Here is a 23,448-nt window from a genome sequence, read left to right on the forward strand (position 1 = left end):
TCCTTCGACTATCCGGCACAAAAAGTGATCTTAAATTTATAAAGAAAAAAAACTTTTGTCTATATTTTTAGAAAGTTGTCAAAATATACATTACGCACACAAAATGTGAAAAGCAAAACTTGTGTTAAAGCGTACCAAAACAAACAAAACCCACGTGCTTTAGAGTGACGACACCCCAAAATAAATGTAACCATATTGCTACCAAAATAAAATTAGGAATTTGCTAAACTGTATTTTTTAACCTTTAGAGTGCTATTTTTTTAATAACTAAAAACTATTGTCAAATACCAAAGTTAAAAGTCACTGCACATCGTTTATTGTTGATTCAAGTGCATTTAAATATGTAAATAATCGCGCCAAACTAAAACAAATCCACACAGCAAAGCATTTCAATTTCATGTCTGACCTACCACTTTTAACAATATGAGCATCAGTATATTCAATATTGATCTTGAACTTTGTTTATGTATTTATAAACTGATAATACTGCAACCTACCCGTGAGGCTTTTACTTTGAAATCGAAAAGGAAGTGCCCCCCGCAGCGTTGACTTTGCACGTAACACGTTTGCAGCGATAAGCTCTACCAGGAAGATGTGGAGTTCAACTGGAGAGTGGAGTTTGACAGGTTACTTGGCTACTCCATATGGCAGCAGACGCGGTGAAATGTGCGTATCTGTGGCTGCTGTTGTGGCTCTGTGTCGGGGCGTCCGAGACCGAAAGTACCCGGTAAGACGGCACGAAGGTTCCGTTTGAGCTAACGGCTAATTTTATAGCCCCGGTTAGTTTCTTTTTTCTTTCTATTTGCTAAGTAAGAATTATTTAGTTCCGCTTTTTTTATCGCAGTGGACACTTTTGTTGACCCAAGCTAACACCGCGGTGTTTTCTGAATAAATAATAAATAAAAAACGTTACTGCTGCTCAAACCAAAGCTAACATTACTTTCCAGTTGTTGAGCAACAGCTGCTAATTTTCTAACTAGCTCTTATCAACATTTTTGAAGTTTACAACTTAAAAACGAGTAACCGAAAAATACTATTACATATGCACAACATTACAACGTAAATGTTTGATTTTTTTAAGGCTTATTAAAGTTTTAAACTACTGTAAATAGTATTCACCTTCGATTTTGTCAGAAAATAAATGGCATGCGAGTTTGTGTCTTCAGTTTGGGGTTTTAGACACTAGATGGCAGTGTTGTATCAAAAATCATTTTAAAATTACATACTCAGACCTTTAAAATATTGAAACAGAAAGCCAGACTACAATTGTTTTTTGAACATTTAATCAAATTTATCTTCTACTTCCATCCATTTAAGAGGTAAGAAATTTAATTGTAGTTGTTTTAAATGCATTGAATGCATATTTTTAAATAGTGTTAGTACTAAATGGTAAATGGGCTCTACTTTTATAGCACCTTTTTATCTTGTCATGGTACTCAAAGCTCTTTACACTACCATATGTGCCCTAATTTACCCATTCATACAGCACTCTACTATATCTGTACAAAGACTTGTCAGTGCTTTTAGATCACATTCATACATGACAATGACAATAAAGAAACTCTGACTCTGACTCTCTGACTCTGATACAACAATGGGACACACATCAGAGGCAATGAAGGGTTCAGTGTCTTGCTCAGGGACACTTCAGCATGTGACGGCTGGCGGAATTGACCCCCCAGCTCTCCCATTAGAGGACGACTGCTCTAACCGCTCAGCCAGCACCTTTAAGTATTCTGCTCTTTACTTGTTTTTGGATCAGATTAAATCATTCTGTACAGGTTTGTCAATTGTCTGAATTTTAAATCCACACAAGAATTTTGCACTTTTCCCAACACGTCACTGCTTTTAATATTTCAGTACCGTCTGGTTAAAGGTACCGGATGGTGTTCTCTACAAACTTATTTTTAACACATTCCTTCGTTTGACGGGATAGATTTCATCTCAACTTCTGCTCTATGTCTCTGTTATCAGCCACAATCAAAACAAACATACCCAGCAGTTATTTTTAGGATAAAGAGGCTCATATAAACATCAATCTGATCATTATTCATGGTAAGTCCAATGGGGGACCACAGAGGTTCCAGTTTTCTTCTTGTAGCAAGTCCATAAAATCAGTTACATGTAAAAAAAAACAAAAAAACATTGTGGGTCATATATGTGTTTGTTAAAGGAGGGATTTTAATTTGAATGTTTTTCTGTATTGTAATGTAATTCTGAGCATTTACACAATGGTTTTCTTTATAGTTGCTTCTATACATTTTTGAACTGTTTGCATTGTTCTAACCTTTTGTTTATCAAAATGTTTCGCTCTTTTTATTCTTTACAACTATGACTTGGTTCTTCATATGCCAATCTTTATTTATTTTTTCCATTAAAATGAAGTGAGAACGTTTCAAATCCTTAAAAAAAAACTTTGTGTTCTTTTAAATCTACTCCAGTATAGGGTACTGTACTTCATTTTTAGCGTTTAGCTATTTAGCATGTGTTAACATTTGGCTTCTGTTTGGATAAATTTAGCTTTTAGCTTCTTTTGATTATAGCTTTAGCTGCTGTTCTGCTGGTTTTAACTTTTAGTGATTGTTAGCTTTGAGGTATTTTCTAGTCGTTGCTTTTAGCTACTGTTTTCTTGTTCTACTTGCTAGATTGGGCTTAGCGTTACTGCTTTGCAGGTTTGAGCTTTTGTCTTGCTAAATTTAGCATTTGTTCTTTTGTTTCGACTTTATTATTTCATTAGCTACGTTTTTGGCTCTCAGCATTGCAATGTCATTTCTTTAGTTATCTGCACATTCTTTGTTTGGTTGTTACTACTTCAATATAAAATGGTTTAAAAATTGAGAGTGCAGCTCCAAGTCTGGTTTTGTTTAACCAGCTGTTCAGAAGCCGTCACAGTAGTTAAAGCTAACTGGTCTTTTTTTTTTTTTTTGTCTGTGGCCACACAGTAAGAAGGTCACAGGTTTAAATCTCAGCTGGGGATTTTCTGTGGAGTTTGCATGTTCTCCCCTTGCATTGGTGAATTTTCTCTGAGTACTCCAGTTTCCTCCCCCAGTCTAAAAGCATGCATGTTAGGTTATTTGGGGATTCTAAGTTGCCTTTCGGGGGGGGCGTGAGAGTGAATTGTTGGTGTTGTGTTTCTCTGCAATGACATGATGAACTGGTGACCTGTCCAGCATGTGCCCTGGCTCTCACCTTTTGACCGCTGGAGAGGGGTTGCCGGCCTCCTGCGAGTCTGAAGATGACTGAGCAGTGATGGATGGCTGTAGTAAAACAACCTGATCAAGCTTGGCCGTGCTTGTTGTTTTGACATTTCTTCTTGCTGCTTTTGAGGTTTTCCTCAGCTGTAATAAAATACCACTGTGCCTCTTTGCAGACATTCTACAAACGATGACGTCCTCCGACCATATACCCACGGACACGGCCCTTCCCACTCCCACCGCTACGTTAGAGATTGTCAGCCCGCCATTTATGGCAACAGCACCCATGAGAGTCTGCTGTCCAGCCGTGACGATGAACAGCCAGTTGCTGAGTCCAAGGTGTTTGTCACAGATGTGCAGGATGGCAATGGAGGGACCAGATGGGTTTATGGTGCGTGGTCATGACCCATGGAATATACAATAATTTTATTGAGCAAGTACAGATTTATTTTTTTTTTTTTTTTTTACCAGATTATTAAAAAGTTCAGTCTGCAGTTTCTTCATTCAGTCTTTCATCTCTGTGAATTTCTTCAAAGTGACATTAAATGTGGCTTTTCAGAAATAATGATCCTTCTTTAACTGTTGTCAAAATGATTAATAGTTTGTGATTCCATATTTAAGGAATAAGGCGTCACTCTGCTGATTTGATTAGACAAGACAAAAACTGATAAATAGAGTACTTTAATGAGTAGTTCTTATTTTTGTATTGTAGGTTTGGATTGGGGGAGTACAGGGTTTTGTTGCCTAAAAGACTTCATTTCACCCTGTGGCATCTCTGTTTCCAGGTCACATGACTGTGGTTCATGACCCACTGAGGACGGTGTCTGTGCTGGAACCAGGAGGGCCAGATGGCTGCAGGATGAATCGTAAAGTGTCTGTGGAGGAAACAGCTGAGTCTGCTGGGTGTCTCTACGCCCAAAATGCTGGCTTCTTCAACACAAACTCAGGCGAGTGTCTGGGAAACGTGGTTAGCGATGGCAGGCTGGTTCGAGACAGTGGCGGGGTGCAAAATGCACAGTTTGGAATCAGGAAGGACGGCACTCTAGTGTTTGGGTAAGACATTTAGTTTGAAGATTTGACACTAAAAAGCAATGATTTTTAAGAAGCATTTAGTGTGGATTCAGACGTTTTTTGTGACATACCACCGTGTGTGTGTGTATATTAATGATTAAACGGAATAAATGATTCTAAGTTCGGTTCTGACACTGAACCAACACTGGGACTAGTTTGAGGATAAATGGGCTCTCATGTTAGCACTCTGTTATAATGATTTAAATATGCTGTGCCTTTAAAGATCAGGCTGAGGTGCAACCAAATACTGTTGGTACTGTCAGATAACAGTAATTGTAAATGGACTGTACTTGAATAGCACCTTTCAATCTGATCAAGATACTCAAAGCACTTTACACTACAATCTGTGCCCTCATTTTCATACAGCACTCTACTAGATCCATACAAAGACTAATCAGAGCTTTATCACATTCATACACGGATGGGACACACATCGGAGGCAGTGAGGGGTTCAGTGTCTTGCTCAGGAACACTTCAGCATGTGACTGCTGATGGAATCAAACCCCCAACTCTCCCACTGGAGGACAACTGCTCTAACCACTCATCCACAGCCGCCCTGTATTAAACCGTATTAAACTTAATATTTAAAAGAGCACTGTACAAGACTTCTGTTTTTATATCCGTCATAAAAAAAAAATCATGTAGGAAAAAAGACGAGGTAACCACGGTAAGCTGCCACAACCTGTTTGTAAACCTAAAAGCCACAGAAGCCATCTTTATAAAAGCTGTTATTAGTGTCGGGCTGTATCTTTAAGCAGCCAGAAACTGTATTTTTCACAAACACTTTTCCTCTCCCTGCTTGTCTGCACCTGACATCACATTTCTAAAATGTCCTTTCTTCTCGTGTTTGTGGCTGCCAGCAGCCTCGCAGATTTTGTGTGAAGTCAACCACGGCCATAACTGAGCTGCTTCCTGTTTGTGAGGCTCTAACCTCTGGTCCACTTTAACAAACAACTCAAAAACAATCCTCAGGCGAAAGGTTTATGTGTGCATGACTCACGGTGGCACCAGTTGTTTATCATTTTCACTGTTAACATGTCAGGAGGAGGATAACCAATTAATATAGTTATGTTTTAAATATAAACTTATTTTGATTTAATGTCCACTGTAATCAAATAAAATTGAGTTGAAACACAAAACGCTTAATTACTAGACTGATATAAAGCTATATTTTATACGCATATAAAGAAAGCTTTTTTCTTTTTTTATAAACTAGAGAGAGGTTTGATAACTAGGTCAGAAAATGTAGGACTTTCTACAGGATGCAACACTTGTGATCCAAACACTCGAGTAAGTTTGAGTTGCAGCAGAAAAATAAATGGACCCTCCAGGTTTTGTTTGACTAATCTGAAATATAACGCAAACAATTATTAGTAATGTTTATACTAGACCATATGTCTATAGATCCAGTGATGGAGTTGCTGAAATCATTTCTTTATTGAAATGATATTCAAAACAAAAGCTACGTCTAGAGTCCTAAAAATTGACTTAATGTGTTGTTTCTCTTTTGTCCTTCCAGGTATCTGTCACAGGAAGACGTTTTAGACCAGTCCAACCCATTTGTCCAGTTGGTCAGTGGTGTCATATGGCTGCTGAGGAACTGTGAGACATACATAAACTTCAGTCTGGAGGCCGAGTACAACAAGACCCAGGAGACGGGTACATATTCATCCTGCACACTAGGCCTGTCGCGATAAACAATAAATCAATTAATCAATGAATCGCATAAGTGAAAATTATCGACCTCGTTTTCATTTATGGACATTATCGTTTCTTCATGTCTCTCCCTTTCTACTGAAGACAATGGATGACGCTCAACTTTGTTCTTCACTGACCCCTACCTTCCTCTTTTCTCTTTAAAATTCATTTTAATAATAATAATAATGATGTCATCACTGTATGTTTCCATACAATGGCGAAATTATTCTCTGCATTTAAACCATCCACCACCAGGTGGTGCAGTGGGCAGTTATTGAAGGAATCCAGGGGGCATTTTAGGGAGAGGTTGTGCTGCCCAGAGACACCACGGGGTATGCGGTGACCGGGGATCGAACCTGGGACTTTCAGGTCCTGAGCCGGATGCCCTGCCTCTACACCATCTCGGCCCCCATGAAACTATCCAAAATTTCATTTTTGGATTGTTAAAAGCAGCTAAGCTGAGAAGCTAAGCTAACAGGTCGACCAATGGGGAAAAAACCTCTGTCTAGTTGAAGCTCCAAAATTCACAGTTGAAACCCGTTCCTTCGTGTAAAAAGTTGTTTTTCTCTGCAAAAAGAAGCTGAGAACTTGTTAACTGATATTTTATTAAAAGCTTTGTGTGAAAAATGCTCTGCTAAAGAACTCAAATCACACCGAGCGTGTGCCATTTTGAGAACCGATAAAAAGGGAGAGACAGCCCATGTCACGTCAAGGGGCCTCCCTCCCATTTTTCTTAGTCACGCTGCTCGCTCCCTCGCTATCCATCCTTTGGTTCATACTGCCATCCGGTGGTCGCAAAAAGATACTACACTCAAAATAAGTTTAACATTTCTTCTTAAATTTGACAATAATTACTAATATGAAATTTCAAACAATATTATCGTTTATCACAATAATTTCTGAGACAATTAATCGTCCAGCAAAATTTGTTATCGTGACAGACCTGCTGCACACAGTTATCAGGAGGCAACAAGCTGAAACCAGTTTTCTTTCAGACGCATCTGAAGGATTTTGTTCTGTCAATAATTGCAAGCTTCATCAGATATTTTAGCAAGACTGTTCTTTTTTGAATATTTTCCTGTCGGCTCAGAATCTGTGACCCTGATCTCAGCTCAGCTGGGTGACATCTTTTGAATCAGCTCATAAAAGTAAATAAACAGTTTAGCATCTTGCCTGGTGCCCTTCAGTGTTTGTATAACAGAAACTCGTCATGACCTGAAGTAAACACACCGCTCCACCAAAACACAACACTGTCGTGTTTGATTAACAGTGTCAAGAGATGGTGTGTGGCCCTCCCACAGCTCACATTGATTTCTGAACAGCATCGGCCCTTAAAGGCACAACCACAAACATGAAGATGATTTTTTTCTCCACATAGATTTATCTCTGCTTGTTACATAAAACGAGATTTATGCATAAATACAATGTGCATCAGCGAGCAAGGGAATACATTTTTTGTCATTTTAGTAAATCTTTCATTTTGACAAAACAATTCTATGTATATTTATTTTTACAGATATAAATACTCTCTTTGTTAAGCCTCTACTCTTTGGTAAGTGGCAAAGACCAATCTAAAATCTGATTCAGCAGGTTTTAGTGAGTAACAATATATTTTCATTAGAGCTGCTCTTTCTGGAAAATGTGGCATGCAGCCTCCTAACTACTTCACTTACAATACAATATAACTTTATTTATAAAGCACTTTAAAAACAACACCATTGGCCACCACACCAACACATACAAGCGTAAAAACCAGAAAATCAACAGATACTGTAAAATTTATGAACTGCCAAATCATCAAACAGTAAAAACAATAAAACAAATAACTTAAAAACTGTAAAAACCACATTTCAAGCTGCGTTAAAAGCCAAAGAGAGAAAAAAATGTGTATTCAGAGAAGATTTAAAAACAGGAAGTGAGTCAGCTTGTCTGATGTGTAAAGGCAGCTCATCCCACAGTTTAGAGGCAGCGACTGAGAACGCTCGGTCACCTCTCAGCCTCCTGTTAGACTTTGGGACAACCAACAGCAGCTGATCTGCTGACCTGAGAGTGCGCAAGGGAACGTACAGCTGGAGCAGGTCGGACAGATACTGTGAGACCATGAAGACTTTTTGAAAACAAATAAATTAATCTGGAAATGAACTGGGAACCAATGCAGTGATTCCAAAACGGGTGGTGTGCTCTCGTTTTCTGGTACCAGTTAAAAGGCAGCAGCAGCATTCTGAACAAGCTGAAGTCGAGTCGGTAATGACTGGCTCAGACCAACATAAAGTGAATTACACTAGTCCAGATGAGTTGTAATGAAAGCATATATTAAAATCTCAAAATGATGTGACAGAAATGGTTTGACCTTGGCCAGTTGTCTCAAGTGATAAAAGCTGGACTTGACCACTGATTTAATCTGTGCATCAAGTTTAAAATCATTGTCCAGCCTCACACCCAGGTTAGTTGCTGTCTCAGTCAGATGTTTGGTTAAAGGACCCAGATTAGCATGGACTTTGGAACCATCACTGGGCTTAAACAACAAGACCTTGGTCTTTTTCACTTTAAAATGTAAAAAAAAAAAGTTCTGTGACATCTATGCTCTGACTCCTGCCATATATTCCAGGAGCTGGTTCACAGAGTACTGTTTATCTTGTTTTAATGGCACATAAATTTGGCTGTCATCAGCATATACTGTAAATGAAAGTAATGCCATGTTTCCAGAGAGAATATCCCAGAGGGAGCAAATAAAGGGAAAACAGAAGGGGGCCAAGAATAGATCCCTGAGGTACTCCACATGTTTGAGGTGCTACAGAGGACTCCACAGCACCTATACGCAAACAGAAGCTTCTCTGTGTTAAATAAGATCTAAACCACTGTAGAGCAGGACCCTGAATGCCCACCCAGTTCTCCAGACGAGACAGGGGGATCTGATGATCCACTGTGTCGAAGGCAGCAGTCAAGTCCAACGGCATCAAAACTACACAGTGACCAGAGTCTGGTCACTTGTAGCTCAGCTATGTATCAGTGCCATATCACATCCACCACTCGCTGTTTGCTTTTGTACATATAAAAAGGAACATGAATGTGTAACAACAAGAAGGTCCTGCCTTGAAAGGGACTATTGATAATGGAAATAAACTGTATATGTTCTATTTAGAATATTTCAAACATCTCATTAAGATGAGAACATATTAGGTCTAGGTGATTCTGGTCACTTCAACTATATTATTCTATTATTCCTATTATTATTAATTATGACTAATTAAATCACATTAAAATGTATTTTTGTATTGTTTTTGTAATATTGATTTATTAACATAGAAAGAAGGTGAGAGAACCGTTGTTTTAATCAAGTATTTCACTGAGCTGCAACGTCTTGGTAAATATTAGTCAGGGAGCCTCCAGAGTGTCTCATAATGTTTGCAGTGGTTCTGGACTTTCTCACGTGAGTCGCAGAGGTACGGTCCTGTCACTTGAGGTTTGAACACGTTGGAAAAATTTGTGCAACAACTTTTCTATCGTTATTTGTGGCGTCTCCAACTTTTACACGAGTTGTCCTGGGCATCTCCAACCTGTCTCCAGAGCGCAAAATACAGTGCTCTGCTCTGACGGGAAACATTTGAGGCAAATGTCCATCTAAAAACCATGTTGATGATGAATAACGATTGAAAAACTGGTCCCAATCTGCATGTGCTCATTTGAAAAGTGTACTCCAGTAGATCAAATTAAAAACATGTGGGCGGCTGCCAAGCTGGGTACAAAATGAGCTGATGTGGGCAGAGGTGGACACAATAACGTGCATGGCTGGCCAAGAATGCAGTTTTGCAAGCTGTGTACTCCAAAATACATTAGGCCATGGTTTTCAAAAATCTGCCGTTCAAACAGCTGCATGGTTTACTTGTCATTTGGTCACAAACTGTTTAGTGAGACTGTAGTGGAAAATTAACTATTTTATTTTTTTTTTTCAATTTTGAGTAACCCACTAGTAAACAATAGTAGCAGTTCAATGAGATGCCACTACTTGTAGTCTAGTTTGTTGGGGCGTTTTTTCCAATAATACTCCCTAAAACTGGTCATTTTATTGATATTTTACAGGATCATTGCAGTATTTTGCAAACGTGGTGTCAGCCAGAACTGCAGTGGGACACGATGCAGATGGAAATCTGATCTTGTTCCAAATTGATGGACAAACGGGAATAAGAGGGTAAGAAAACAATCGTGCTCAAGACTGATTTCTCTTTTCTAAACATGTGACTAGTCAGAAATATTTAGTTGATCCCAGAGGTTTTTTATTTATTGCACATTGAGATGTCAAGCTTAACTGTAGGGAGAGCAGAAGCAGCAGATACACAGTGCGATAAGATAACAAGCCAAAGCCGGACAAACAAAACAAGCCGCATGCAGTTTTGACATGTCGTGTTACATAAACGTGTAAAGTTTTTGATCCTTTTTTTTAACCAGTTTTCTAAATGGTTTTAATTTTTCAATAAATGGCATTTGTCTATATAACCTAGTTCTAAATTGATTAAACACCTGTTGTTTTTTTTTACATGTCGGCTTCTGAAATTAAAAAAATAATTCTACTTTATTCTTTTCTCCAACTAAGCATCTCATTCCAGCTTTACTCCCTTTCAGGACGCCACACAGTCACGTCACTGCTGAAACACAGAACAGACTGAAAAAGACTGCTTTTGCACATGCACAACAGAATACTTGGTAAAACAGAAACTCGGGCGTATTTATCTTAACACACAGTTCTGTTTAATGTGGGTGTTTGCTTTTAGAAATTCTGTTGTGACGAGGTAAACGTTATCTTTGTCTAAATCCCACACTCCTTGTTTCTTTGAAGTGAGAAAGCTCCTCGGATGAGAAGAGAAACGTCTTCAGCTACAGAAGTCCAGTTGTTTGTGCTTTTAATCTTGTTTGGACTTTGTTTAAAGATAATAAAAAAAAACTAGTAATTAAATAAAACTGTGTTTCCACAAACCCCTTTTTATTCACTGCTGGGAAAATAAAATGTTCAGTAGATGCTAAACATGAATTTTTGATTTGTATTTGATGCTGTTGGACCTGAATGTGGTAAACAGATGCAGGTTAGGCTAATTTTAACCCCTGAAAGACCAGTTTCACTGGATGAACTAATATCGAAGGCTTGTCGCCTCAGTCCACTTAAGATAATTCCACCAATCAATTGTATTGATCTGACTTTCCTTTTAGTCTTGAATAATGTCCCTGATATCCTGCAGCGACTCGAGAGATGAATGAGTCGTTGTTAATGATCCGACTATGAATAGCCCCACACTATGACATGACTGAGCATATCAGCTGCCTTCTGCGTATCTTCTGTCAATATCAGTACATCAGCTAGTCAATAAAGCATGTAGAAGTCGGGTCGAACTCAAGAGTGTGACCGACCTTCTGTCTCGTAGAAAATAACTTGGACCTTTAAGTTGCCAGGTATTGGCAGCTGCTGGAGTGACTTGATTCTCACAAAGTAGATCTACTCAACTCAGATGTTGTTGATTACTTTGAAGGATAGTTATTTTAAGTTATTTACTACTTATGAGTAGTAAGTGTCTTAGCTGCTGTAGATAGTGAACTATTTACACTTGTTTTGAAGAAGCAGCAGGGACTTAAGACCAGTGAGTCATCTTTACCAAGGGCTCACCAAGTTTTCATCTTAATTCACAATTAAACAGAGGCAACTGCTGTGACTATGCAGTGTTTCCCCTAGTTGGCAGGGCACTCGTATCTTCTGTGATCTTTGTCGACGGTGGGGTTGGGGGGGGAGACGAAGACACGTCTGTGTAGCTCTGTTTGTACCGTCAGTTTTCGAACGCGGGATGGGGTTTGATACGGCTCAGCATGAGGGCGACGGAGCGCTACCTCCATAGTCATAGCTTTTTAGCTAGCATGTCATCGTAGCGAGCACTACATCAGTGCTGGTATTTGTTGACAGGGGGTCGGTAGGCAGGGCGCTCGGTTCTGTTGACCGGGAGGGGCACCTTGCTTGTGTAATGAAAGTGGAAACACTGCTATGGTTTAAGTATTAAATAATTGTTAATATTCCTAATGAACAAGGTTATAATGGCAACATCAATCCATCCATCAGGTCTCCAGTCCATCACAGGGCCACATAGAGACAAATGAGACAAACAACCATTCTCTCTCACTCACACCTAGGGACAATTTAGAGTTATCAGTCAGTCTAACATGCATGTTTTTGGTCTGTGGGAGGAAACCGGAGTACCCGGAGGTAACTCACGCATGCATGCGAGAACATGCAAACTCCACCCAGAAAGGCCCCAGTCAGGATTCGATCCTGTGACCTCTCTGAGAGTCAACAGTTATACCAACTGAGCCACTGTGCCGCCCTATAGTGACAACATTAACAGCTTTAACAACCATAAAACTGTTTTAACTTGTCTGTGATCACAGCGGTGTTTGGTGGGGGCTCTGTGCTCTCTCTGTGATCACAGCAGTGTTTGGTGGGGGCTCTGTGCTCTCTCGTAACTCTTTTCTAAACTGCTGTCACGTTTTCATGTTCTGCCTCCACAGTATGAATCTTTGGGAGTTGGCGGAGTTTCTGAAAAAGAACAGATTGGTCAATGCCATTAATTTGGATGGAGGCGGGTCTTCCACATTCGTGGTTAATGGCTCATTGGCCAGCTACCCATCTGATCACTGGTGAGCAACTAAATCCCTCATGCAACGTTATTGTTCTGTATCACGACATTCTGGTGTTTTGTTTGATTGCTTTTATATATGGTTAATGTTTTTTTTATTGTCACCTTTCACCCCTTTGTTTCCCCCTCCCAGCAAATCAGACAGCAAGTGGCGCTGTAGCCGAGAAGTCTCTACTGTTCTCTGTGTTCATAAGCGACGATGCCAGCCATCAAACTGCAGCGGGCACGGCCAATGTGTGAACGGAAAGTGTCTGTGTCAGAAGGGCTGGCGGGGGGTCGCCTGTGACTCTCTTTTCTGTCAACCCCCCGCCTGCGGATCTCATGGTGTCTGCTCTGAGGGTAGGTGTGGACAACGTTGAGGAAAACTCCCAACGGTAAAATGCAAAATATAAATCTTGGACTCTGTTGACAAATGAGTCATGAAATGAAGGTCGACAAAATCAACTTTATATTTAATATATTATGAAAATGACACCTCACTGTCATTCAGGAAACGCATCTAATAAAGTCGCTCTGAAAATCACAACTGAAAACCTGTGAAAGTCTCTGCAGCTGTCACCTTGCTTGGTTTGCATTTTAATAACATGTTCAAGTTGCTTAAATGGAAAGAGTTAATGATGCCGCCTTTACAGTCTTTTTTGTGTGCAGACACAGTTCTTCCTCACATCGTCCTGTTCAGTTTATATTATGTGTTTTACTCGTTTCATTTGACTTTTGTGGGTTTCAGATGGATGTATATGTGATGCTGGATGGAGGGGGAAGAACTGCAGTCAAGGTAAAGAACAAGCATCATATTGTTGCATAAACTGGACTGTACAGTAGACGCATGCCTACATGCATCCAAGCATGTCAGTTTTTTTTTAATAATTCATGTGAAGAATCTCATTAATTCTCACTAAATCCTGACTCACACTTAAGGCTGAGTTGCTATTCATACCAGCTAATTACTGACCATATTAAGTCTCAAATCAATTATTCCAGTTGAGATATTTTTTTTTTTTGTTAACTTCTATACAGAAAGTTTTACAAATGAAAGAGTAGTTTCTTCTTTGAACACATATTTATTGGAGTTAATCATTTTGTGACAGGTAAAATTACTCCTTATAAACAATGGTTTTAAATCAAATTGTAAGAAAAAAAAATCTAAGCAACTGAGATGAGCCTAAACACTAAAGGTCTCCATTTTTCCTCGTCTCTAATTAGTCTTGTGAAGCACTCGCTTTTTATTTATTTATTTTTTGTAACCTGTAGTTGCATGCTTAAAGAATCTTGTCACAAATTGATAGAAAAAGGAAAATAAAAGTTAGTGCAATGACGATTTTATGTACCTACAGCAAAGGTGCCCAATACATCGATCGTGATCTACTGGTCGATCGCAAATGTGTTGCGCGTAGATCGCGTGGCATTAAAACAATAGACGTCAGCCTTTCATCCATACTCACTATGAAACTTGTTACTTGATTGACAGACAGGGCAGCCAGTCTGAGACCCCGTTAATTTGACGTGAAACGTTCGGCCGTTCATTTATAGACAACAGCCCTCGTTCTCTCTGAAACCGAAGGTTTCTGAATCCAGGTCTCCGAGTGGACATTTTTAGGGGAACCCTCCATGGAGGTGTAAAATGCTCCGCTAGTGAAGTCGCACATGTGCACTACAGGCGGCTGCAGTCCAAAGTTTTCTGCACTAACAACAGTTATAATAAATGACAGAGAGCAGAATGTTTTTAATGTTACTCACCCTTTTTCAGCTTGTAGGAGCAAAACTAATAAAATCAAGTCCCAAAGAGATGTTAGTGTTCACTAGTTTGGATGTAACTGTGATACAGACGCTGCATGTGCAATGAATGCAGCTGAGCCCTGCCAGGGTTGCCAGATAAATTTGAAATGTCTTACTTACCGCTCCTTTTCTGTGCACATATCAACAAACACAACGCACACCTCATCTTATAACATGCTTACACAACACATATGACAGTTTAGGTCAAAATACTATAATTTTAAAGCCACAGTACTGTAGTTTAATTTATCTGGCAACCCAACTAACATGGAAACTACAGCGTTTTCATGTAAATCTGCTAGTTTTTGTTCATTACCCACTAATAAAACACTGTTTCCAGAGGTTGTTCTTGTGTAAGCAAGGTCTTTATAGTAGGTAGATCACTTTGACTTTATTTTAAAAATAGCTTGCATGCTGAAAAAGTGTGGGCACCTCTGACCTACAGGCTATTAATTTATGAATTTAGGCAAATCTACAATAAATTCTTGATATATTTTTCTTAGTTTATTTATTTTTTGACAAAAAAGTTGTTCAGTATTATATGAGGCTGATATTCAGGTGCTGTTTAGTTAGCATAGCCTGCGGTTTTGTTTGTTTTTTAATGCAAGTCGGTCACAAAAATTAAATGTTTTTATTCATGACATGCTTTGTTTCTTCTTCAGAGTGCCTCCCTGGTTACTATGGCGACGGCTGCAACCAAACATGCTCCTGCGCTAACGGCGGTTCCTGTGACCCTGTCCACGGGCGTTGCACCTGCCCTCCTGGTTTCCATGGTGAAACGTGCAAACAAGGTACAGCTGTGTTACACTGTGACTGTTGGGCCTCTCGCTTCACACCAAATTTTTATCCTGACAACCTTCAGCAGGAGACAAGAGTCCTGCTGTTTTTAAAAAGGCTTCGAACACGCAGAGTTGTTTTCCAGCAAACATGTTTTATAGTGATTTAAAATTCATTCTCCTCTCTCGTCTCACCTGCTGCTATTTTATAGTGTTAATTTGTATAACCCTGGTTGTCTTAACCATAAAATAACAACTTTGACAGCTGAAGTGTAAACTGCTGAATATTACACCTGCAGGGTGTCGGATGTACGGGGCAGCAAGTGAATGTTCTGTACATTAAAATAATATGCTGGAAGTTGAAATAAAATATTAAAGTTAAAACGCAAGCACCCTTATTGTTTGAAATATCTTCAAAATCCTACGTTTAACTTTCGTATTTAATCATTTAGCCGTTATTTCTCTGTTGTTTCTATATATTCATGATAAAATCAGCAAAATATTTTGTTACTAAAATTTGTTTCTCTCCTTTCTTTTCATCAGTGTGTCCTCTGGGTTGGTTCGGTCTGTCCTGCGCTCAGGAGTGCCAATGTGACGACTCGTGTCCGTGTGACCCGCAGACAGGAAGCTGTAACACCACTTTGGGAGGAGAGACCAATTACACCTTACAAACGGGTAAAAGCATGTTTTTCAACTTTAACATTCTCAGACACAGAAACCACAAGTACATGGTTGATGAAAGAAATTAATAAATGTTATTTATTTTTCTCATTTGTTCTTGTTTGGGTCGCCAAACGGCAAAGCTGGATTTAATTAGTTTACGCTAAATGTGTACATTTCAATTTTTTTAACAAAGTGTTTTATATGTGCCCTGATGAGGATTTTAAATGACTGTTTGAAGTAAAGACAATTCTCTTTGTTAATCTCTGATTGAGACCTTTTTAGAAAAGTGGACATAAACCAGGACGAAGACAGAAAAGAAGAATACAAATGCATACTTGAGATTAAATGCAACTGCTTAAAATCTATAATTCAGACCAACTTGGATACACGTAAACATAAAACAAACAGATCAGTGCAACTCATAATTAAAAATAAGGTTATTTCTTTCAAACAAATATAAAACATTGACATTTTTAAAAAGTATGTTTTAAGTATTTTACTTGATAGCGGCTAGTTATACACGAGTGCACTGTAAATAGTATCTGCTAAAAACATGTAACTGGGTGTACTTTTAAAAGTAACTTTTTGATGAAACACGAACTGTGAGTTCCAATCCAGGAACGATGACGGATTACAAAAACCTGTTTGATACGTCTCGCTGGATACTTTACGCAGTAGATATATTTATTTCTGTCATCGCAGTGGTTTATAACTTTGCATTTAGATTTTCTTAAGTATTTCTTTTAATCTTTAAAAAAAATATATATATATTTTTTTTTTTTTTTTTGCATAAAAGGATAAATAATGACAAAGGCTGATAGTTTGCTCCTGTACAAAACAAAACAGTTTAAATGTATTTACAGTGTGAATATGTAAAAGACAGATTAACTAAAGGTAAAGGTGGATAAAATTATTTTGGAGGTAATTGTTTATTCTCTTATTCTTCCTTTCTCTACAGCTGGACACTGTCTGGCCAGACAAATATTTACATCCTGGAGACGAGAGGAAGAGGCTAACAGAGAGACACTTTATTTGACTGAGTAAGTGATCACATGTCTCATTTTCACCTCTGACCTTTCATCCTTGTTGTCCTTTCTTGATGGATGTGTAGGAACAAAACAGTCATTTAAAAATAAAGACAGGAAAAGAAACGGCAACGTATTGGTAACATTTGCCTTACGTGAACGTATTTCTGAAGGTTATAAAGTATAAAATGTCATCTGCCAGCTAAATGGGTTCATCAAACTGTTTGACCTTTATCCATTTAAACAAATATTTTCTTTTAGTGTGACCTAAAAGTTTAACTTTAGAGCACAGTGTGTCAGTGTGAAAATAAATAAAAAGTATATCCAATGTTGTTTTGGATTTGAAGGCATGTGTTCGATGCCAGGTCAAGCTGCCTTTTTTCCTCACACAGCAGCTCCAGTAAAGGCAGGCCTCCTTGTGTGACGACTGTTCTTGATAAACATGGAACTGTAAAAAAAAGTTTACACTCGTCTTTAATCCGCTGTTCAGAACTGTCTCAATGTCCTGGGATTTTTATTTAGCATTTAATCTTTACATAAGCCACCATGCTGTGCTTTCTTGTCTCAGCGTTTCAGCTACAACACTTACCCATTATTTTCAGCTTTCAGCACTAACTCATTCATGATGAAGCAATTAGACCAGGGTTGTCCAATCCTGGTCCTCGAGGGCCACTGCCCTGCATGTTTTACTTGTTTCCCTGCTCCCACGTTCTAAAACATGCAGGAAAGACTCCCAAGAACTAGAGATGCTCCGATACCAACATCGCTCTCTGTACCGATATCGAAAAACTTCTGGATCGGGTATCAGTGACAATGTGACTGATCCAGGACTGGGCAGATCTGTTCACTCTAATTCTATGCTTTGTGCTCTGACTGATGTCATGTGCTAGCGTACTGACTGAACAAATTGATGTTGTGTTGTTCTTACATGTCTAACCAAGCTTGTGAAGCTCTTGGTGTTTAAGTGTGCTGTTATGGTGCAGAGTTTTCAATAAATTTGCAATTCAGTACATCAGAGTCAGAGATTCTTTATTGTCATTCGGACCTCATGTGGTACATGTGGTGGAACGAAATCATGTGCACAGGGTCCCAGTTATATCCACCAATAAAATGTAAAAGAAAAACAATGATAACATCTAAGATATGAGCTAAGAAAAACATCAACTAACTAAGCACTAAGCACTAATAGCATAAAAACATCACGTTGAACATCAGCACAAACATGAACATGAGTCTGTGTGAGCAGATGAGCACGCATGAACACATCAACATTGAAACAGATCAGCAGCAACATGATGTGATTTTTTTTCACAGTGATTATCCTGGTTAGAGATTCATGAGTCTAGCAGCCTCAGGGTAGAAGCTGTTCCTCAGTCTAGTGGTTCTACACTTAATCTCCTCAACCTCCTTCCTGAGGGGAGCGGGGCAAAAAGTGTGTGTGCTGGCTGAGTGGGGTCCTTCATGATGCAGGTGTCTCTCTTCCTGCATCTGGAGGTGTAAATGTCTGTGATGGTGGGGAGGCTGACTCCAACAGTCTTCTGTGCAGCCTTCACCACTTTCTGCAAAGATTTTCTTTCTGCAGGTCTTTTCTTTCTAAGTTAATTCAGCACTGGGTTTGTAAGTTCAATCATCCAGGTAGACAACAAAACTGGCTAAATCATGTCATCTGGACCTGTTTCAGAAACGGGTCCAGATGACATGATTTAGCCATTTTTGGTAATTCAGCACCGTTTATCTGGACCAGATCGGATCGGTATCGGCCCATACGGTAACCCAGGTATCGGATCGTAAGTGAAAAAAGTGGATCGGTGCATCCCTACCGAGAACCACCCCTGAATTAGACAGTTGTTACAAAGAAATCAGGACCTTAAGTCCCAGTGGGATAGGCAAAGCACCCACACCTGCCTCCACCCTCAATTGCCCCGCTCTGGGCCCTTGAGCAAGGCCTTTAACCCCCACTATCTGCTCCCCCGGGCGCCCTAGATACCTGCTCCACACGGAGCTCGGGGATTTGTGGTTGCATCAGGAAGGACATCCGGCGTAAAAATAAATGTCAAGTTTTCGTGCGACTTAGTTCGCTGTGGCGACCCCTGAAGAAGGGAGCAGCCGAAAGTCAAATCACAGTTTTTAGTTCTGGGCATGAATTTTGTCAAAGGAGAGCTCTCTTTCTTTCAGGCGTCAATACAACTTAAGTGTTCTTTGATGGGTTGTAGGTGCCCATCACAGTTTTGTCACTATTTGGAAAGAAAATTTGTCACCCAAAGTTTTTGAACTTGTTCGTAATTGAAGTGACAAAACTGAGAGTCTCTTTGACGCATCACAAGCCACTCTGGAGACTCGTAAGAATGCTGTTCTCCGATTAGTTATCAGCAGCTGCAGCTGCAGCTCAGTAAGATATTTTCTTAAAACCTTTAAGTACAGTTCCTTTCTTTAAAAAAAAAAAAATCCATCATTCTCTTTATTAGTTTCACTTACCAAGGTGCCGTGTTGTCAAACTGATTTGAACTCTTCTTTTCCTCAGGCGATCGTGGCTGATCATCGCTGTAGTCCTGGCTGCGCTTCTGATTTTTAGCCTGATCGTTCACGTCGTTCAGTTGTGTCGCAGCTCAGGAGCGTCCCGCTTCTCTCGGCGTCAGGATTATTCCTACATACCTTTGGGCAACATCAACGGAGCCGATTCACGTGCCGGAGATGCTGAAATATCTGTGAGGGAGAGTTTTGGACTGGAAGATTCTGACTCTCAGGAAGAAGTTTGGTCCCCACCTCGATCAGGGAAGTTATAGCTGCGAGGAAGACCTAAAGAGGGAGAACACCGTTTTTGCACAAAGGCACACACCGAAGCCAACGTCACCTTCTGGTTTATTTATTCTTTAACTTTTACAACTTTTTAACCAAAGTTTTGCAGAACTTGAAACCAGGCAAGGCACCTGAGATCGAACAGCCCTTTCCAGAGGCTTTTTGAAGCTTTTCAGGAGTTTGCTCGTGGGTTTTGTTCTGGGTCGTTGCATTTTGAAGACAAACCGATCAAGTAATCGAACCTTTTATTTTGTCAGTAACCTTTCGGGTCCACTCCTTCTTCAGGTATGATGATGTTTTCAGACGTTTGGACTGATGAGCTGTGAACCCTAACCTGTAACAGAAAGTCATGTCAGTGGGTTCTCCAGCCTCCTTTTATGTTTACTCAGCAGTCTGGGTTAGATCTCCATAGTAACGCAGTAAATTACTGTGGTACTTTATGGTGCTCTGCCAACAGTCTATTTACTGACCAACTGACAGGATTTCATCAGCAACACAATTTAATATGTTGGAAAATGGCTACCAGCAGTGATTTAAAGCAATGGATATGACTCTGTTTGATACATAAATAAAGTTGAAATAATACAATTGATATTTTACTGGATATATTTGGCATTTAGGGATGCACGATTATTATTATCAGCATGGTATTAGCGATAAAGTAAAATATTGGACATCGCCCATTCCATCAAAATAGCTCACTGATACAAAAGGCGCTGTTTTTTTATATATATATATATATATATATATATATATATATATATATATATATATATTTGTCTAGTGTTACATCATTTTCAGCCCCTTTTTGGCATTTGTAATTGATAACAGGCCAAGTTGACAAAGACCATGCAGAATAATGTATTTTAATTCCACAGCAGAGAAAGCCATGTAGTCTCTGTAAGTAGGTCTAGAGAAAAAATATCTGTATTGGTATCGGTTATCGGACAAATAAGTTTTAGCATATCGGCCAAAAATCCAATATCGTGCATTCCCAAGTGGTGTTTATAAGTCTTGGAAGATTTTTGGAGTTTTTAAAGTCAGTTTTAGTGACAATTGTCTCGCACAAGTATTAAAAAAAATAGCCAGCAAATTTTCTAAAAGTCAAGTCAAATCTGAGCGTAACTTTTTTTTTAAAGTAACTGCAGGTTAGATTTGTGTTGATTAGTTAAAGAGTAATAAAATAATTATGTACCACTACAGTACCAAGAAAACCCGATAACTAAATTCTGTTATCTGGTTAGAGGCCATGTTAACAAATCTGATTCTTATTATTTTTTTGTCTGTAAACTGAGTAAGGTTTTATATTTTGTACAAACTTTATTAGACAAAGCTACTGAAACACATCGGTGTTTAAAACTGTGAAGCCAGAAAATAGAAACGGACTCAGCCAGAGCTGAATTGATTGTAGTACAGATTAGAGAATAAAAGTCTTTGTTTTTGCTATTTAATCTGCTAAACTTTCATTTTTCAAAGCAAATAATCTGCTTTTGAAGAAGTTTCTGTATTTTTTTCCATCTCCATGTGTGAACATGAATTAACTAGGCACACCACCGTCTTGTTCAAATCCAAACATAATAGTAAATTTAAAAAGCACAATTGTTTTTGCTGCTAATGATTTAGTTTTAGCTTCTAAATACGATTGCTTTAATTAACTTAATTTAAGGAATTTATAAATCTTTATACCAGCAGAAATCTGCTGTAAAGACAAAACAAATTTAACTGTCAAGAGTTATGGAATCTCTCTTTGGTTTACTAGATTGTTTGTTTACTTGGCCTTTTTTTGGACTTTACATAACTTTCCTGATATTAACCGGTTTATTTTCAGGGTTTTTTTGGAACAAAAGAATGCCTGCTTGATTTTTTTATTTTATTTATTTATTTTTTTTATGGCTCTCCAAGACAATAATGTAAACATTAATCACACATTTTTCATATTATATCATCGCCAGCAGTGACGCAAAACAAAGTTTGGGTCTTTTTGTGGGGTACCAGAGGAGATGGCTTGTTTTACTTGACTGAGAATGTTTAATCTTTAGAGTTAAAAAAGACATTTTGAAAATATTTCTTACAGTTGTCTAATTTCACACTTGAGAAACACAAGTGAACCATGACTGCATCTCCATACTTGTGGTTCATTTGTGCGTTTTTTTTTGTTGTTTTTTTCCAAGAGGATCTGACGCGGTCAAAGCTTGTGAGTTGTTACATAAATATGGTCAGATTTGTTTTTTTACCATGTGCAAGGCATATTCACGATTCTGTCGAACACTGCAGGAAAGACTACAGCAGGCCATGCTGAGGTCACGTGTCTCTCGGCTCACAGAAGTACTCATTTCGTAAAAACATTTCTTTTTTTGCCCTTTATCTACATCAGCATTGTCACTAGAAGAATTGCACGCAGCCACACCCTCTGAGACACAAACACCGTCTGTGTGTCAGCTGAGGGTTCATCCACAGCTTGCTGCAACTTTAGGGTTATTTTTGTCAAGTGACGGTTCACTGAGGCATTTACCTGATCCCAGACCTGGACCACAAGCTGCACATTTAGAACTAGAGGCAGCTTTTTATAGTTCCACTTTAAGTTTGTATATTTTACACTGAATATGCTGTTACTAAAATGCTTGAAGGACCTTATACCAATATTTGTTTACAGAGGAATGGGAGACATGGCATAGCATATAGCAGGGCTATTCAACTGGCGGCCTGCGGGCCATTTCCGGCCCATGGGTGACTTCAGTCCGGCCCACCAATGAGTTCTTTAAATAATTTTGTTGTTTGCGTTCTGGGTTTTGGGCTCTGTTTATTGCATTTATGGTTCAATGCAATAAAACTAATTTAAAAGGTAACGGATCAATAATACTTGGTATTACTTGGTTTATTTACAGAATGACTTTAACATCTGGATGCCCGGCCCCTGAGCTGCTGGTTTTCAGAAACTGTGGCCCTCTGAGCAGTTTAGTTGAACAGCCCTGGTATATAGTGCATTTATTTGTTTGGCCACTTGTGCATTCAAACTGGAGATAAAAAGGCACTGTTGGATTTTTGATTTCCTAAATAAGTGTTTAGAGTTTCAAAACTTCCATGTATGACAAAACACTGACCACAATTCTTTTTTTTTTGCTGACATGTTCTGTTAAAATATTCAGCGTATAGTACTACCATATTGGCCTGCAGCTCAAATAAACGGGTCACGTTTTTCACACGAGCTGTCGACATCTGGGAGCTTTTGTCAAAGCCATTCAACACGCAGTTATTTGTCAAAAATAAACTGCTGCAGGTACATTATGTACTGAAGTCTGTCATTTTTACAGCATCAGTAAAAACAGAAATAGACTGAACACTTTTCTGCTGAATGTGTTCAGTGTATCAGTGGAAATAAATACTTATTCAAAGCAGCTCTGAATATTAATATTGTTGTAAGAACCGTTTTTTTATATGTTTATTCAGTTATTCTGATCTTGGATGATTGTTTTTTTTTATTATTTGAAATTCAGAGATGTGCCATTCTTAGACATGTTTTTCTAACTGCTCTCTTTTTTTAAATAAAACCCCCGAGGTATTTTTTTTCTGGCACAACATCAACACAGGAAGTTCACCGGGTTCAGTGCTTGTACAGACTTGGAGTTGTGTCAAACAGTATTTTAGTATATAATAATGGTGCCACCTTTAAATATCTTGTTCTCAACAGCTTTTATTCAGCAGCCGCACTGCCTTCCGTTTGCTTTGTCTTTTTAATTGTGCGTTAATTGAAGTGCACATGGATGAGTTCAAGTCAAAC

The 23,448-nt window shown here is 38.8% G+C and overlaps 1 protein-coding gene across 1 annotated transcript; it reads left to right on the top strand.

Annotated features, from left to right (window-relative positions):
* Positions 1-538: 538 nt before the first annotated feature.
* nagpa (N-acetylglucosamine-1-phosphodiester alpha-N-acetylglucosaminidase) lies at positions 539-19,713 on the top strand. The gene is made up of 12 exons (XM_037676786.1): positions 539-727; positions 3,371-3,585; positions 3,980-4,247; positions 5,785-5,924; positions 10,044-10,152; positions 12,507-12,635; positions 12,768-12,973; positions 13,362-13,409; positions 15,073-15,201; positions 15,730-15,861; positions 16,808-16,889; positions 19,396-19,713. The coding sequence occupies exons 1-12, from the start codon at positions 645-647 to the stop codon at positions 19,655-19,657; spliced, it is 1,803 nt and encodes a 600-aa protein (XP_037532714.1). The 5' UTR covers positions 539-644; the 3' UTR covers positions 19,658-19,713.
* The last annotated feature ends 3,735 nt before the right edge of the window (positions 19,714-23,448 follow it).

This window comes from Nematolebias whitei, chromosome 5 (assembly GCF_014905685.2).
Source record: "Nematolebias whitei isolate Nwh7 chromosome 5, NemWhi1, whole genome shotgun sequence".
NCBI lineage: Eukaryota > Metazoa > Chordata > Actinopteri > Cyprinodontiformes > Rivulidae > Nematolebias > Nematolebias whitei.